The sequence below is a fragment of the Echinops telfairi genome, unplaced genomic scaffold, assembly GCF_000313985.2.
Source record: "Echinops telfairi isolate 266 unplaced genomic scaffold, ASM31398v2 ScPeMD7_18;HRSCAF=68, whole genome shotgun sequence".
Lineage (NCBI taxonomy): Eukaryota > Metazoa > Chordata > Mammalia > Afrosoricida > Tenrecidae > Echinops > Echinops telfairi.
The window spans coordinates 75,198,681-75,216,854 of NW_022103915.1; the positions used below are offsets into that span (position 1 = coordinate 75,198,681).

General features: G+C 37.8%; 1 protein-coding gene across 3 annotated transcripts in view; it reads right to left on the reverse strand.

The window, feature by feature from the left end:
* The window catches only part of NUBPL (nucleotide binding protein like), a 237,614-nt gene that overhangs the window by 33,447 nt on the left and 185,993 nt on the right, over nt 1–18,174 (reverse strand). For all 3 annotated transcript variants that reach the window (XM_045288231.1, XM_045288232.1, XM_045288233.1), the window contains one exon: nt 2,841–2,926. In XM_045288231.1, the coding sequence (XP_045144166.1) occupies nt 2,841–2,926 (86 nt within the window). The remainder of the gene's footprint in view (nt 1–2,840; nt 2,927–18,174) is intronic.

The window sequence follows — 18,174 nt, forward strand, 5'->3', positions numbered from 1 at the left end:
TGTCAAAGCTATTTACTACTAGCCAATACGTTGGCAGTTTGAAAACACCCAGATGCACCCCAGAAGACAGGGCTGGCAATCTGCCTTAACAACTCGAATGAAAAGTTCTATTCTGCACACATTGGGTTATGAGCTAGACTCAATACCAACTAACAACCCACTAAGAGCCAATGACAACAACCACATGTATGTATGGATAGCCTCAGCACCTCATGGGAACATAGGACCTGCCAGGGAAGTCCCATCTCCACTGGCCCCACTTCATCAACCCTTCTGCTCCACACAGCACCCAGTTAGGTCAGGAAGGGGGTGGCCACTCTCCCCTTCCAAGAGATGAAATACTATGTGTATGAGACCTACTAGTCAGGGATCCCATTAGGGACCTCAGTCTCCTTTACTGCCAGATGTTCACCACTGATGCACAAAATAGGGAGACAATAGATTTTTTTTTTACTATTGTGGTTAATGTAAAATATCACATGACAAGATAGCCAAAAAGTGAGGAGTAAGTCTATTTTTAAAATAGGCTTTATATTTTTTATATATATAAAAATATATAAAAATTATATATAATTATATAAAAATATAATTAAACTGTGTTTATAAAAGTAACTATATTTATATTTATTTCTTAAAGGCCAACTCTTTACTCTCTAATGGCACAAACTACAGTTAACCAGATATTTCATCTACTTATATGCTGTTTTTGACTCATCATTATAGTCTGAATTTCTCAGTCCAGTATTTCATAGATCTAATGTTTAACATATATTTTCTGAGTACTTACAATATTACAGGCACTGTTTGAGACTTGGTCCTTAAGAAGAGTTTAATCATACCATTAGGAATCTCTGCTCTTTAAAAAAAAAAACTTTGCCCTCAAGGATTTTATGATGATTTGGATGCACACACCGGTACTTCCACTCCTACCTTATAGAATGAGAAGTTAAGTACTCACTTCTGTGCAGACGGAAAAGCTATGATCCGGACTTAGAAATGACCTGTGCAGACAAACCACTGGCCTGGTTATCTAATTTTGCCAGAAAGGAAGATTATGAATGACTTCTTAACTCGATGGCATTAATTTCTGGCAGTTAATCTTCGCCCCCAACGTTTTGCTGATTATATTTTAAAATCTCAGGTAATAAGTAACTTTATGTAGTTATTTGGGCATGCATTATTTGTATCTAGTTTCTCTCGGTACAATAGGAAGTTCAAAAGCTGGCAGTGCAATAGGTGGCCATTTTCTGTCTGCAGAAGGCACTTGATTCCCTTTGTTTTAACATTTCCCCAAGTTAAAATTCACAACAAAGAACATCATAGGGCTTTTGGTCATTCATTCATTCATGTGTACAGGCTGTGAATAAATGGAATATATTTTGAACACAATTTTTATCCTACCAATGAGAGTGCCATCGGATCACCTGGATGGTAACTGTATAGGCATCTTCCTTATCAGGCTCTTTAATTTTCACAAATGGATGTCTACTCAATCCAGAGTTTCACTGCTAATCAGCACGCATCCATAGCTCTGCACTAACTAGCTAGGGAGAAGCACTTCACTGGGGGTACAATCCCTATAGTACTGTACTTATAGGCTATTTTACCCTTTGCAGATACCCCCTCATTTTATTTTATTTTATTTTTATTTATTTATTTTTTTAGGAGACTATTTAATTTTATTTTGTTAACCGTCCCATTGGAATATAATTCACACATCATACAATTCAATAGTTCAACTACATTTTATGCCTTAAATGTAGTTGATTCCTTCTCTCATATGTGCTACTCCTTGTCCTCTACTTCCTTTGAATTCTTCCCCCTCATTTTAATACATCGTTGGAACGTATCCTGTGCCACAGTCACACTGTTGAGAGCTGTGAATCCTCTCTATACTGCAAGAAGCTTGAGCATGCGATTGTGGGGAACGCACTCTGATGTTAATCCCCGGGCTATAAACTTGCACCGATCTAGGAATTAAATCGATCTAGACCACTGCAGAGCTACAGAGTTGGATGCATCACAGTGGCCTTGAACTGAATGCTTAGGCTAAGTTATCTACTGGCACAATTTCACTAGCTTTTGCTGAGGCCCACTGGAAGGAAGAACCTGCTACTTACTTTAAAGGCTGGAAGAGGTGGTGTTCAATCTTGCTGAGAGCGTCGGGAGAGCGGCCTCTCTAGTATCAGCTCTGCTCCTTCTGAGCATCCAACTCCTTTTTAGGGGGAATGGAAGCTCCCCTCAGCTGCTCAAAAAATCACGGCCCACCTTTCACAATGTAAACTAAACAGCATGGGTCTGACACACTGACTTTACTCCAATCAATATTTTAATTGTTCTTCGTCTTGCTTTTATTCTTTATTTGTAGCTTATTTTATTTTGCCACATTGTGTAGGAAACTCCTTACCCGTTAGAAGAAGGTGGGCTGTATACGAGTTAAATTGCAGCAGAGAGAAATAAAAAGTTGGGTTTTGTTTGTTTGTTTTTAACATGTTTCACTACTGGGGATCTACTCAAGCCTTTTTCTCGGAATCCTTTCCTAAAACACTATTGTTTTTGTTATTGTTTCTTCAGTGACAGATGCAATTATTTGAGATAAATGATAGAGCTTCTTCAGAAAACTCTTATGTGAGATGTTTTAAAATTCTTTTTTTTATTAATATAGCGTGTATACATGTGGGCATTAGCATGTTACTTTAAAGTAACCATAAAGGTGAACTGGATTTTGATAGTTCCATACAGATTTTTTCACAGAACTAAACTTGAATTTTTTTCAACAAGTTGCTTGTTCACTTAAGAGAGTTTTGTATTTTTGCAACAGTGAGGTTGTAAATGCTTACAGGCACGTGGACTTTCCGAAACATCTCGGCCCCCTTATGAGCATCCGTTAGTGCAATGTCCTGTGGTGTGGAGACAATCACAGCACCTAAGCACAAGAGAAACAAATCACAAATGACGCTATGCTTTCATTGTTTATGGAAAGATTATTTGCAATTCTATGTTGCTTCCATTCCAAAAGCGTCTATTACATTATGTACATAGATGATTTGTATGCATTTACGTAAATAAATGAGAAAGATAGGGTCCACTTTGCCCTTGCCTGTGTTTCACCCCTCACTTCTATACTAGACCCACAACCGACTGCCCCTTGATTGAGGGTCCCAGGTAAAGAATCAGAATGTTCTTTCCAGTCAGACAATTTGCTAGTTAGCAGGCTTTGCTTTCAAGGGGTTTCTAGGCTACTTGAGGAGAACAATGAATGGAGGGCTACAATACGCCCTGAAAAGCTTTGCAACACAGATGTCCACACGGTATCACGGAGTTATAAAGAAGGAATAAGGAGGAAAGAGGACTGGTTTCCTGTGGGAGAGGATGGTGAGCGGGACAGATGGAGTGAGGATACAAGGGATAGCGAGTAGCAACAGGAGAAAGGCTCCAGAAAACCCGATTCCCACACTGAACCCTAAAAGTCCATAGTATAGAAAATTCATTCATGTGCAGTACAGCGTGGAGATTAGTTTGATGAGAGTAAAACTGGAGGAGCTGTAGCAGGAATGAGGATGCGACACAGCAGGGGGCTGGATGAAGGCATCACTGATAGGCTTTCCTGGACACCTGCTGCTGCCCCACAGAAAGCAGATGGCTCTAGAGTATACTATTTGGAGAGAAAGTAAAAAATAACACCCCCCCCTTTAAATGGACACCCCAGAGGCTTTCTCTGGTTTTCTTAATTAAATGATAAGCTAAATAATAACAAGCATATTCCACATCACCAAATAATTATTGTGTACTACCAACCACACAGTGCATGACACTCCAAAGCTCTAACCCATCAAATTTGTGCCCAGTGGCACTGTTTAAGCACGGCGAATGAGAATGGAAGCAGGATTAGTACTGAATACATGACGCACCAGATTAGGTCAACTGATGGCACCGTACGACCTGAGGGATATTTCACATAAGTTAAAACAGAGAAAAAGGTGGGAAACAAAGCTGTCAGTATTACTACAGGTATACCAAACTCAAAAGAATCCATGCAATAGCAGTTAATTTTAACTTCACCTCGCAATTATTTTTGTTTCAGAAAAAACATTCATCTTTTACATTAATGTCATTAATTTAAATATTATTGCTTTTGTAAGTTTTGTCTATGCTTAATTTTGTTGTTTAAAATTATATATTCTTTTTTTTCTTTTTTAACATTTTATTAGGGGCTCATACAACTGTTATCCCAATCCATACACACATCAATTGTGTAAAGCGCATTTGTACATCGTTTCTCAAAACATTTTCTCTCCATTTAAACCCCCGACATTAGGTCCTCATTTTTCCCCTCCCTCCCCGCTCCCCCCTCCCGCATGAGCCCTTGATAGTTTATAAATGGGTGAAATTTACAAGGAACCCTGACAGTGTGGTGGGCTAGGTGTTGGGCTACTAACCTCAAGCTCAACAGTTCAAAACCATCAAGTGCTTCACAGGAGAAGCAGGACACTTTCTACTTCTGTAACGACTTCCGAAGTTCCCCAAAGGCCTATTTTCACATTTGCCATCACACACAATTTATCTGGTGTTTCGCTCTTACATGGATCACTATATCCTTCTATTTTGTTTTATTGTCTGAAAAACCATGAATTACCCCAAAGTTCTCTTTACCCTCTTTGAAAGACAAGTGGAAATCACATCTCTGCAAAAATTATACCGGACATACCCATGTATTTCCACAGTTTTCCATCTTCACGATTCTATTATCCATCTGTTGTACCAGTTCCCCCCATATCCAGACATCTAAAAGGGATCTAATTTCAGTTCTACCTATCTTTGGATATGGAAATTAGAATCATTCTAAGGCTTTGTTTTCTCAGATATAAGATTTAGTGAATGAACTAGATAATCTCCAAAATCTCATCTATCTATATTACTCTATATGTACTTTGGAATTCTCTATTGACTCTAGATCGTTTCTAAAGCCACTCTGTCAATAGGACTGCCTCAGAACATTTCCGTGAATTTGCGCTGATACCTCCTCCAAGAAACGCAGCTGCTCCTTCTCAGAGCATTCTCTTCACATAGGGATAAGTCATTCCCTGGCTGTCTCCTCTGAAGCTTCTTCTTACTATTGACTTTGGTCGTTCTTTACCACATAAGCCTTCACAAGCACCCTCATCTTTCATGTGGGGTAAATATGTTGTTGTTTTAAATAGTCTTTGTCAACCATTTGTATTTCATTACACAATATTGCTTTTTGGACAAATACTATTTTTCCCAAACAATCCCTTGCACAAAATTGACACCTAACAAAGGAGGGGTGATTTAAACAATTTTCCTGGAGCACTGCAAAATGAACTTCAACTGGTAACACCTTGAACTAGGAGTCAAGAGCTATGGATTCAGGTTTCGTTGACTATATAAATAAACTATTTAACCTTGGACAGTTTACTGATTTTCAATATACCTCAATGAATTCCTCTAAAAAAATGAACCTATTTGCATCATCCTAATTTAATTTAAAGAACTTTTCCTTACAAATTATAAAAATATATGGTGATGTTATTTTACTGTAAAGCCCTAGAGTGAGGAATTCAAATAATTTTTTTCCTCTACTTAGCCATATAACAGTAGCACAAATAAGTAACCTTGCCATCTGAGTTTCTGTGTAGAGTAGTCTGAATATCACCACTCACACATCAGTTAATGATTTTCTTTTTCAAACTTTTTATTGTGAATTTTATTGTGTTTTATATATCAGTCTTCTGTTTCACATTCAGTGACTTAAACAACTTATTCAACCTCTCAACGGCTTGCCCTGTTTCCCCCTTGGTCTTGCCCTGGCTCTTGTGCTCTGCTCCACGGTCTCTGTTTCCCAGCCTTTACTTCCTCTGGTCTCTACATCTTCAGATAGGGGTCTCCAACATGCTCCCCTGGTGGCTCTCCTTCCAATGGTCCTTGGATTTCTCTATGTGCTCCAAGAAGGCTCTTAGACACAGAGGAATGGCTTTGGTGAGTGTGTGGGTTTTGTCTTTCAAAAGACTGTATCCACAAGGAAACAAGGGTGACTTGAGTCATACCCTCTAGTAATGTGCAGACTCAGAATATATCCCACCTTAATCCTGGCCATTAGCATAGCTGAAAACTCCCTCCACAGTGGGATTCTAGTCCCAGGCATGGAGTCTAGAATTCATAACACCATCATGTAAGGGAAGATGGCTAGAAGGGCGATATTAATCTCAACATGGTATCTCATTAATGTTTTGATTTGTATCTCTCGGTGGCTAGTTATCTTAGGCATCTGAATGCCTTCTTTGGTAAATTATCCGTTCTTGTTCTCTGCTCATTTTTAAATTTGGTCATTAAGTCTTCTACTTGTTGAAATGTTGAAGTTTTCTAGTTTTGAGAGATTAATCCCTTGTCTGACATGTCATTGTCAATTTTCCCCCCTAATCTGTTAGTGCTCTTTTTACTCTTTTGGTGAAATCTCTTGATGCATATAAGTATGACTATACTATGTATATTTCATCTGGAATAGACACCCTCTGCTCAGGGTGATTATTGTGAATCACATTGCTTGTTTGGTTTTCTTTTCAGAGTGCTCTACTTTGTTCTTTAGTAGTGCTTTGCTTATCCTGTGCCTCTTTTCTTTTCTTTATCCTGTGCCTCTTTTCTTTTCCATATTAAGTTGGTGATTCGTTTTTCCATCCCTTTAAAGAAAGATATTGGCATCTGTATCAGAATTGCCTTATATTTATCAATGCTCAAGACAAGGGGACATTTCACTGGAACTATCACCTACATTTATAGAAAAATTCTGGCGTGAGATGTTTGTGTATTTGTCAGTTTATTATGCTATGGTGGCAGGTGTGTTGTGATGCGGGAAGCTGTGCCACCAGTATTCCAAATGCAAACAGGGTCAGCAATGGGGGACAGGTTTCAGTGGGGCTTCCAGACTAAGATAGGCTAGCAACACAGGCCTGGCAACCTATTTCTAAAAATTAGCCATGAAAACTTTATGCTTCACTATAAAACACTGTCCGATCACTTGCCTTCCACATCTCTTTAGGGGAAATCAATGAATGGGAGAGAAGTCATGCTTGGTAAAGCAGAGGGAAGCAAAGGCAAAGGAAATCCTCAGAGATACATTGGCACACGGATGCAACAAAGGACTCAAATTTACTAGTAGTGGTGAAGGTGATGCCAGAACAGACAATGTTTCCCTTTGTTGCACGCAGGGTTGCCATGAGTCAAGAGTCAGCTCATTGGCAGTTCTCTCTCTAAGTCCTTAATTCATGAAACCAGCCTTTAGAACACCATCTGAAAAAAAAAAATTCTAGTCCTTCCTTAAGAATAAAAACATAAATGGCCTACACATAAATCACAAAATTGGGTTTGTCACTTAAACAAAACAATTTAAGATAGCCCAGAATGACCTTTAGGATCAAAAATAAGGAAATCATGATTTAATAAATCAAATTTGTATACAATAAAATTAAATCTAATCATTAGAATCAACATGAATCACAATTCAAGATGCCTTTATTTATTTATTTTAATCAACTTATTGGGGGCTTGTACAACTCATCACAATCCATACATACATACATCCATTGTGTCAAGCACATTTGTACATTTGTTGCCATCATCATTCTCAAAGCATTTGCTTTCTACTTGAGCCCTTGGCATCAGCTCCTCATTTTTCCTCTTCCTCCCCATTCGATACTTTTAATTTTTAATTTATTTTTAAACTTTTTTAATTTTAAAAAGAATGATGTTAACTTTTTCTTGTCAACATATCTTTCACTTTAGAATACAGCCTCAATCTCAAACATTATCAGCGATATTACATCTTATCTTTGTAGTTTTTAACTCTCAGTTTGATAAAGTTTAATTTTTCTCATGGAACATGAATCAATGTGAACTAGCCAAGAATTCCCATGTTAACATCACTGATGACGTCACTTCAGGTCTGTAATTAAGGGTTTGTTAGAAACCTTGTGCTCCCTCTACTGACCGAAAGGAAATGCCAGCAGTAACAAGAAGAATGTTTAGTTTGCAGTAGGGAGAATTGCTCATTTTCAGGAGGCAAGAGTGAGGACACAGTATCATATGTCAAGAATTCCATGGAGAATTCTCTTTCTAGGGTAAATGTCTAAGTCTAACTAATTAGGTAATATCTTCTAATACTATTACTAAGCTATAGTATCATTAAGAGGCTTTTCATAAACTAAATTTTATTATGAAAGGTTATTATCTGGAGGGTTCTGGAAAATGTGTAAACATTCTAAAAATAATTAGAGTATTGTCATAATTGCTAAATATCTTTATCAGTAAGAGGGAAACTCTATTTATAACTGCATATTTGGATTTGGGTCAGAGTTCGGAGTAGTTAAACATTTAAAACTGATTATTCCAGATGTTAGGCTGATCATAATTACACCAGTGTGAAACTACCCAACTGTGCCTTTCTAAGTCTCCAGGGCAAAGATTCTATCCAATTCCCATGCTTGATGGAGAATTTCAGTGTTGGGATCTAATAAATATTTAAACAAAATCTGCTCAGAATTATACCTGCAGGAGTAATTCTATACCTTAAAATTCTTGAGCACATCAATATGAAATCAAATAAGAATTAAAAGAGCACACTAATTGCTATCTTAATGTGCACAGTGCTCTAATATTTACCGTTGCTAATTCTCCTTGATATATTTAAAGACTTATTTGCAGCAAAAGAAAATAATCATTCTACTTCTGCTTGCTTAACATAAATAATACCAAAAATTATGTAAATATCTATTATAAACCATAGAACAAATATTGGCTTTGGTATTTTGTAAAGTCCTCTTGTCTTTTTTCTCTACCAAGCCCAAATTTCCTGGATAATAAATATTATTTGCTTTAAGATCAAGAAATGTTCACTAATTAATGTTAGCATATCAATATTAGCATAAACAAAAAGTAATTTAAAAGGTCAATTCACTTTAACAATATGTATCACTCAAAATCCAAACTCACTGCCAACAAGTCAATGCCGACATCCCAAACGTCAGCTCTTTATGGGAGTACACAGCCCAGTCTGTCTTCTGCGGAGCAGTTCATGGTTGTGAACCGCTGACCTTACAGTTAGCAGCCCAATTTGTAACCACTGTGCCACGATGGCTCCTGCTGTGTAGCCGAGGAAATATAAATAGCTCCTTCAGGAGTCACTGTTTTGGACTTTTAGAAGTTCCTTTCCAACAAAATTGACCTGTGTCACAAATTCTACTAATTCAAAGATGAATCATTATTTTGCTCATTTCAGAAATGAATTTTGTCATGGGAAATTATGTCAATTTAGGTCAAAAGGAATAAAAAACAATAATTAGTGGAAAACATAATATTTCAAAATTACTGGTAAGCGAGAAAGTCTGTATGTTTTAGAGCTTTAATTTAAAAAATTCACATTCAAGAAATCTGTAAGCAGATGTGTTATTTGAAGACAAAGACTGGCTCTTCAATGTAATAGAGTCAACAGGTGATTGAGCCTCCAAAATGCTTTCGGAAGTTTCACAGTAGATGTGCTGGGACTAGAAAACTCATTCTTGTTCACCGATGATCATTCTCCCCACCTCCCCTCTCTCCCTCCCTCTGAGGTTCCAGCAAAGTTAAGATAAAATCCTGCCTCCTTGCCAGTCTTGAGTCTACCTTTATGCTGATCAGTTAACACTTTGGGGAGTCTACTTATACAACACATGTCTCTCTAACAGACAATTCTTTTGCTCCTCTGTAAGCATTTGTTCATGCTAGACCCTTAGACTTAATATTTTGCATTAATTCATCTCGGCCTGCCTGTGTTCACAGTGGACTACCACCAAGGGTGCTTGTTTAATAATGGAACGCATTCCTTTTTTAGACATATTCTTTGCCTAATAGAAATTACAGAGGAAGAGTGGCTACTCCCTGATTATACAATTTTATTTAACCAGGTATATTTTAGGAGATGGAAGAGTGGGAAAACTTTCAAATATGAAGCCATTCTTCAGATCAAGATCAAGTTTCTAAAAACAATAACCAAATATAAGAAATTTGAACAATAGACTGTTGGACTTGTACTTTTTCTACAAATAAGTATTTGATGCATTTAAAAGCAGTTTTTAATATGACCCTGACTACATGGCTGGTCATTACACTGCCAATGAAATTTAAGTCTTTAAGGAGTTTTAGTAGCATAATCTATCATGCAGAACATAACCAAATATTATTAAATGACAAACTAGATTAACTAATTCAGAAACTTCCTCTCCATACATAAGCAGATAACTACCTAGCAAAAAACATCAGATGAGTTGGTCTAGAGAAGTGACTCTTTTTTTTTTTTCAATCATTTTACTGGGGGCTCATATAACTCTTATCACAATCCATACATATATCCATTGTGTCAAGCACATTTGTACATTTGTTGCCCTCATCATTCTCAAAACATTCTCCTTCTACTTGAGCTCTTGGTATAAGCTCCACATTTCCCCCCCTCCCTCCACATTTCCCCCCTCCCTCATGAACCCTTTATAATTTATAAATTATTATTATTTTGTCATATCTTATACTGTCCAAGGTCTCCCTTCACCCACTTTTTTGTTGTCATCCCCCAGGGAGGAGGTTACATGTAGATCCTTGTAATCGGTTCCCCCTTTCCACTCTAGCGTCCCTCCACCCTCCTGGTGAGAAGTGACACTTACACTTCAGTAAGAACCATATGAGCAAGTTTTTAAAAGTCTGATCCTCTTCATATCATAATTGAGAAGCTAGTAATTCTCAGACCTTTTTAAAATGATCAACTGATACACAAATCGTATAACATATTATGTATCAAGTCAAATACAAAAGATCCCTGAAGAGTTTATTTTTCCCTAAATTTAAATTAAAATGTTGTTATTCATACATAACAGGTTTTTATTTCATTTTATCAATTTCACTCACAATCTAACAAAGACTGAAATTTCACACTGAAATATCAGGAATACTCTAAAAAATAAAACCCTGGAATACATAGTTTCTAGTCTTTAGGAGTTAACTGTGATTTGTGTAAAAACAGGACAAGTTTATTTTGGAAAGTATTTTTATAATATGAATAAAATAATGCATATACCATGCAATGCTTGTACACAATGCAATACTTACCACCTATCCTTTAATTATAACATTTGCACGAAATACAGTGTACCTGAAAGAAGTCCAAAACCCTTAAGGTTTTTTCCTGGAAATTGAATACTTAAACGAGGATTCAATATTCTGAATACTAGAAAAAGCTATGACATCATTCTTACACCTTTATGGTACCAGAATGTTTCTAGCTTTAAGAATGAGGTCATTATAAATTATAATATTATAGGGGGAAACATAACACTAAAATACAAAATACTTGAATATCTTTTGGAGGAGTTTCTTATTATATTCCAAAAGATAAGATAAAGACCTTTAAAGAATTACTCTTTAAACAATTACTCTTAAAAATAAAAAAAAATTTTTAAATTACTCTTACAAATTCGAAGTCAATTAAGAAGAGAGAAAAAAAACAGTGATGTAAAAGTAAGTATTTCATTTAATTTATCAAAGCAAAAAGGAGCCCTGGTGATGCAGTGGACTAAGCATAGGGCTGATAACTGCAAAGTCAGCAGTTCAAACCTAACAATCACTCTATGAAACCAAGGTGAGGCAGTCTGCTTCTGCACAGATTTACAGGTTAGGAAACCCTACTCTGACCTGCCGGGGGACTATGCATCAGAATCACCTCCAGGTATTGGGTGGGGATCTATGTGAAATCGTTACGCTCCCTGTGCTTTGAAAGTATAAACACCAGACATTCAAGAAAACTATTTTAGCAATGCTCGCGGACTTATTTAACATGGCGATAATAAGTTGCTTATCCTCCAATCCCCAAAGATTTTCATATTATTAAAACTACTATTCAAATGGGCAGTTCAAGGGTGCTATCATAAAAGCGATCATTGATTAGGCCAAGAAAACTGCCACACCCAACCTGACAAATCTATTCTCTTCCCCTTCTGTGGTGTTCAGACTGTCTGCCAACTTGATGGTACCTGTGTAAAGGTAAGAGGGGAGGGAAGGGGGAGCGGGGAGGGAGGGGAAAAATGAAGACCTAATGCCGGGGGTTTAAGTGGAGAGGAAATGTTTTGAGAATGATGAAGGCAATGAATGTACAAATGCGCTTTACACAATTGATGTGTGTATGGATTGTGATAAGAGTTGTATGAGCCCCTAATAAAATGATTAAAATAAATAAATAAATAAAAATAAAATGGGAAAGAAAAGAATGTACAAATGTGCTTTACATGATTGATGTATGTATGGATTGTGATAAGATGTGTATGAGCCCCCAATAAAATGATTTAAAAAAAAAAAGGTAAGCGTGGAATCCAATCTGCCAATTAGGTGGTAGGTAGGTGATGCATCCTTGGGTTGTGGTCTTTTCATGAGAGACAGTGAGAGCTTCTCTCTGTCTCTGACTCGTCACCTTCCTCCTTTCTGGATTTAGTGTCTGCTTCGGAGCGGCCCTGGGTGGGTCACTGACCCTGGGAGCTTTCAGCACCCTACCATCCTCCCCTCGACCTTGAATCCATGTGCCTCTGCACCCACTGACCTGTGATCTCGCTGCTTCCCGCTTTACCTTTATGAGTCCCTGGCCTGCAGCGTCAGAACCATAGACTTGAGTTGGACTGGGCTGGGATGCCTTCTTGATATAAAGTTACTATTTGATATGCGTGTCACTGGTTTTGTTTCTCTAAGCAGACTCACACACCTTCTCTTTCCTGATCAGTGTCCCAGGAGTGATCTCTGCGGATGGGATATCACCTGGTTTCCTTACCTTCTGGCTTCCAGGTCGGATCTGTCACTGAGGTGTCCAACAAGGGGTGAAAGTGTGAGAAGAGTGAGTTGGAGTGTTAATTCCTACTTGGCATGCTGCTCGTTCGGCCCTGCCTCACAGTGGTGCTGGCAGTCACTGCGCTCCTCTATGGCCACAGCTCCCTTCAGGGAGTTCCTCTTTCAGGACTCCAACAGTCACCAGGTCCTACTAACACAGCTTGCCGCCCTTATCCCTTCAGGTTGAAGAACAGTTCCTACTAACAAGTTCCTACTACTGCTAGTTACTGAGTATTTCTTCATCTCTGGGTGGTTTCCTTAATTTGGGGTAATTAAGGGATTTTAACCTTCATAAGTAGTCCCTTCATGAAATTGTTTTATCAATTATTTTTAAAATGTGCCATTTGTTTCCTGTCCAGACCCTGATATATCACCCCTCCCTTGACTTAAAAAAATTTTGTAGTCCATGGGAAAAGAAAATAGACTTCACATATTTTAGATGAAGGGTAATTCTAAGAGTTAGAAACAAACTATGATAGTCTTCAGATAAGACAGACAAGAGGCACACCAATGAAACACACAACTTTCCTCTAGTTTAATGCTTCCTTTGCACCACTATCATGACCTCAATTCTACCTTACAAATTGGATTAGACCAGAACATGCATACTGCTACAGATAAGAACCTGAAACACAGGGAATCCAGGATAGATAAACCCCTCAGGGCCAAGAATGAGGATAGAGATACCAGGGGGATAAGGGGAAGGTGGAGGGACAAAGGGGAAATCCACCACAAGGATCAATATATAACCCCCTCTCAGGGGGACAAACAACAGAAAAGTGGGTGAAGGGTGACAGAGGATGATGTAAGATATGAAAATAATAATCTATAACTTATCAAGGGTTCAAGAGGGAGGGAGGAGAATGGGGGTGGGGTGGGGTGGATGAGCTGATACCAAGGGCTCAAGTAGATAGAAAATGCTTTGGAAATGATGATGGCAACATATGTACAAACGTGCTTGACATGATGGATGAATGTATGGATTGTAATAAGAAATGTAAGAGTCCCCAATAAAAGTACTTAATATGAATGTTTTTAAAAGACATACAAGAGGGCCCCAGTTGAAGGAAGGGAAGAAAGAAAAATCGTTTGGTGGTATCTATTAGAAGTCAAATACTTTGTTGGTGCTGTGTGTCATTGACTCATAGCAACCATATATGTCAGAGTTGAAATGCCTCATAGGATTTCCTAAACTATCATCTCTATGGTAGTAGATCACTACCAGTGACTTCCAGTGAGCTGCCAAACATTTAATCATCATGCTACCAAGATCCCTATACAAATACATGCATATCTTTCCAAAGTTTTCAAGGATATTTTAACATTCCCAAAGAAACAATAATCTTCTATTAAGGAAGGTCAGCAAATGTTCAATAATTCCTAAGAGTTCAACAGTGCACATTGGAAGGGAAAAAGTCAACCCAGAAATCTACCCAATTCAGTATAAGGAAGCAACTAATTTATAAGCTAAATATAATAACAAGCAAAATCCCAGCAAAATGTGTCACTAACAAACAAAAAATGTCTAAGAAAAATAACAAAGTCAGCACTGACAGCATTTCTTCTCAATCTGGCAAGTTCAACAAGAAAAGAGCACATCTAAAGACTATAATTGGTTATTTCCCATGCTTTATCCTGTCTCCTTCCCTCCAGCAATTACTACGACTACTAGCTATGGTTCTAGTCTATACTTGTAGCATGTAATGATGCAGTAGTCCATGTAAGCTCAAATTTAAATCATTAACCACTAATAGTGCTGTCAACACATTGATCTCTGCTGTTGCTATACAATGTTTTTTAACACAAATGAGAATGACTTTTTTTTTTTTAAGATTTCTTCTGTTTCTTCTTATAATGAGCTTGTCATCCATCCCATGGAACTAAACGATACACATACAAAGAGTTGCTAATTAGCATTCAGAAAGAAGATCTTTTGCCTGTACAATTCTACTTCCATAAATTTTCAAAATGCTCGTTTCTTTCTAAGTATAAAGCATTTAATTTCATATTGAGCCGGGCTTGGAGAAATAGAAGTCGATATAAAGGTTCTTTCTAATTCACATTTCCACCCCATCCCAGAAAAATAAAAACAAACTTCTACTAAAGTGTTCAAGCGGTTTCTGAAAACCTCAGACTTAAAGAGCACTTTTGCATTCATTAGGAGTCCTGGTGGCAGTATGGAATAAATGGACTGCTAACCACAAGGTCAGTGGTTCAACCCAACCAGTCCCTCCACAGGAGAAAGACTAGGGTGTCTGCTCCCATAAGGGTTACAGTCTTGGAAACCTGCTGAAGCGGTTCTGCCCTGTCCAAAAGGGTCACTACAGATAGGAATCAACCCAATGGCAAAGGGTTTCACATTCCTAATATCACGTAATCCTTACAAGTCTGGGGGGCTGGCAGGTGTTCCACAGGTAAGGCTAAACCATCAGTGAGGTTGCTAGTACCTTGTTAAATATCACTGTAAGTAAATAAAAAATTTTTTTTATTCTCTTACAGTAGAGCATTACTACTGAATCTTGTTATTAATTTAATATAGAACCTGTACTTAATCAAATAACAAGTGCATGAACACTTATTACTATCCCAGATACTGAAACAAAGTTGATACTACAAAGTACCAGCTGAACACAAGGATATTACACACACACACACACACACACACACACACACACACACACAAAATGAGCCGGAATTTTTTTTCAGAGCTTTGTATTTAAATTTTTTTACAAAACAACTTTATCACCTTCAAAATACTCTCCATTACACTTAATACATTTGTCAAATTTGTGATTCCATTCTTGGAAACATTTTTCAGGCTCATCTGTTTGGATGGCTGACAGCACCTCCCTTGTTTTTTCTTCACCTCTTCCATGTGATCAAATTGCTCTCCTTTCATGTTCCTCTTCCTTCACAGAAACAAAAAGAAGTCCCACAGGGCAAGGTCAGGTGAGGCCAGGTGAGTAACGTGCATGAGGCAAGAGAGGCATCTGTTTTTTTGCCTAAAACTGGTGTACTGAGATGGCTTTTTTTTTGTCGCACAGTTAGACTAGCTTTTCAGAGCGTCTAAATAGAAAGCTTGATTTACATCTGACCTGGTGGAACATGGTCCAAATGCACTACGAGTCAACATTTTCATCTGTTTGGGAAGTTGATGGATGTCCAGAACGAGATTTGTCATTAATCCACATGCCACCTTTTTTGAAATGAGAAAACCACTTGTACACTTGAGTTTTTCCCATAGCACTGTCCTTGTGAGCTGTGTTCAACATCACATCTGTTTCTGAGGCACAATTTTCTGAGCAGAAAACAAAATTTCACAGCCACACGCTGTTCTCTTAAATTGGCCATCACAAAAAACAAGGTTCGAGTGAAACTGTTTTTACGAAAAATTCACTGTGACCAGAGAGAACCTTCCCAAGCAACGTCACTGGGTGCACTAACTCAGGAGGAAGTTGCTCAATTCTTGCCTAGCAGGAAAAATAAGCTTCACTCCGCCAGCCCAATTTCAGGGTTTTGTTGGTAACCACCCTCATGTGTGTATATTTGTATGTGTGTGTGTACACATATATAAAATACAGGGGGGAAGCAGGTAACATCAATAAATACCTGAAAGGAAAGCATTGTTCTCCCAGAGGAGATATGAAATAAGACATATTTTTGTAAGTTTCTTTTAACATATATAGGAAAAACACATGGCTGAACGCAGTGGGAGAAGGAAGGGTATGGAAAGAAGGAGCATGATGGTAGCAAAGATAAGGCAGCACCAAATCTTTTCATAAAAACAGTGATAACAAGTCAGGCTAGCTTTATCATTTACCCTAAAAGTACCATATATACTCATGTATAAACTGAGTTTTTCAGCACGTTTTTAATGCAGTTTTTGTGGTAAAATTAGGTGCCTTGGCTGATAATCAGGTCAGTTTGTACTCAAGTATATACGGTAGTCATTATATGAACCACTGGCCAAAACCCTCTAAGAGAGATTATGATGAATAGGGAAAAATCCTAACATTCAGGCAAGCTGCATATTAGCCTAGTTGAATAATAAAGACACAGATAAAACACTCATTCACTGATTCAACATTCCCCCCAATAGTTTTATTGGCATATAGTTCACATATCACACAATTCTACTGTATAATCATCATCACAATCAGTTTTAGAACATTTCCTTCATTATGGCACTCATTATTATTAGCCCCCATTTCCTCCCAGCCTCCCCTGGCATACCCACAAGAAACCATTAGTCCAGTTACGATCTCTATGGATTTAATATACAGAAATAATAACAAGAACAAAGTGAGAGAGAAAAACCTCAATCAAAAAGAAAACAGAAATATTAAAAACTAGCACACATTTAAAATGGATCATAAGGGAATAAAATGACAAGGTGCCACATTTCACCCTAACTGGAGCTTCAATGACCCACTTTCCAATGCACTCTGCCTGTTAACAAGGTTACTCATGCCCTGGCCTCCAGTCAGAGGGGTTCCCCGGAAGCTAATGCGTGTAGATTTTCCCTTTACTTTTTTGTTCTCTAAACTGATGCAACTTTAGAATGGGTCAATAGGGAGATCAAATTAGAAGACATTCCATTTTAACCCATGTCTGCCATAATCAACTTCGCAATGCTCTGATAGCAAGGCTATTTACATCCCTCAACTATGATCAGACAGGCTTCACCGGAGGTGTAATCCATGTGTGGACCCTGCAACTGGATTTAGGCTTCCACTGTCATCCAGATGCTTACAATTTAAGCCCTGATACCACTTCCTCCTTTGGATTTGGGTTTTATTATTTGTAATCCTTGGATCACACATACTGGTGTGTTTCTTCCATATGGATTAATTTGGCATGGGAGAGTATATGTTTACTTGTGTCCTGTGTCAAATCTTTGGGGGTGTATTGGGTTGTATGGTATTTCTATTCTCAGTTGTTTTAGGTATCACCAGATCACTTTCAACAATGGTTGTACATATACACAAGCCCACCAGCTGTGTATAAGAGTTCCAATCTCCTGACATCCTCTCCAGCATTTGTCATTCTGATTTTTTGAATTGGGCTATCCTTGTGAGTGTAAGATGATATCTCATGTTTGTTTTGATTTGCATCTCCCAGATGGCTAGTAATCATGAGCAATCGTGAGCATTTCCTCACGTGTTTGCTATCAATCCAAGTGTCATCTTTTGTGAATTGTCAATTCATGTATTTAGTCCACCGTTTTAAAAAAATCATTTTATTGGGGCTCATACAATTCATCACAAT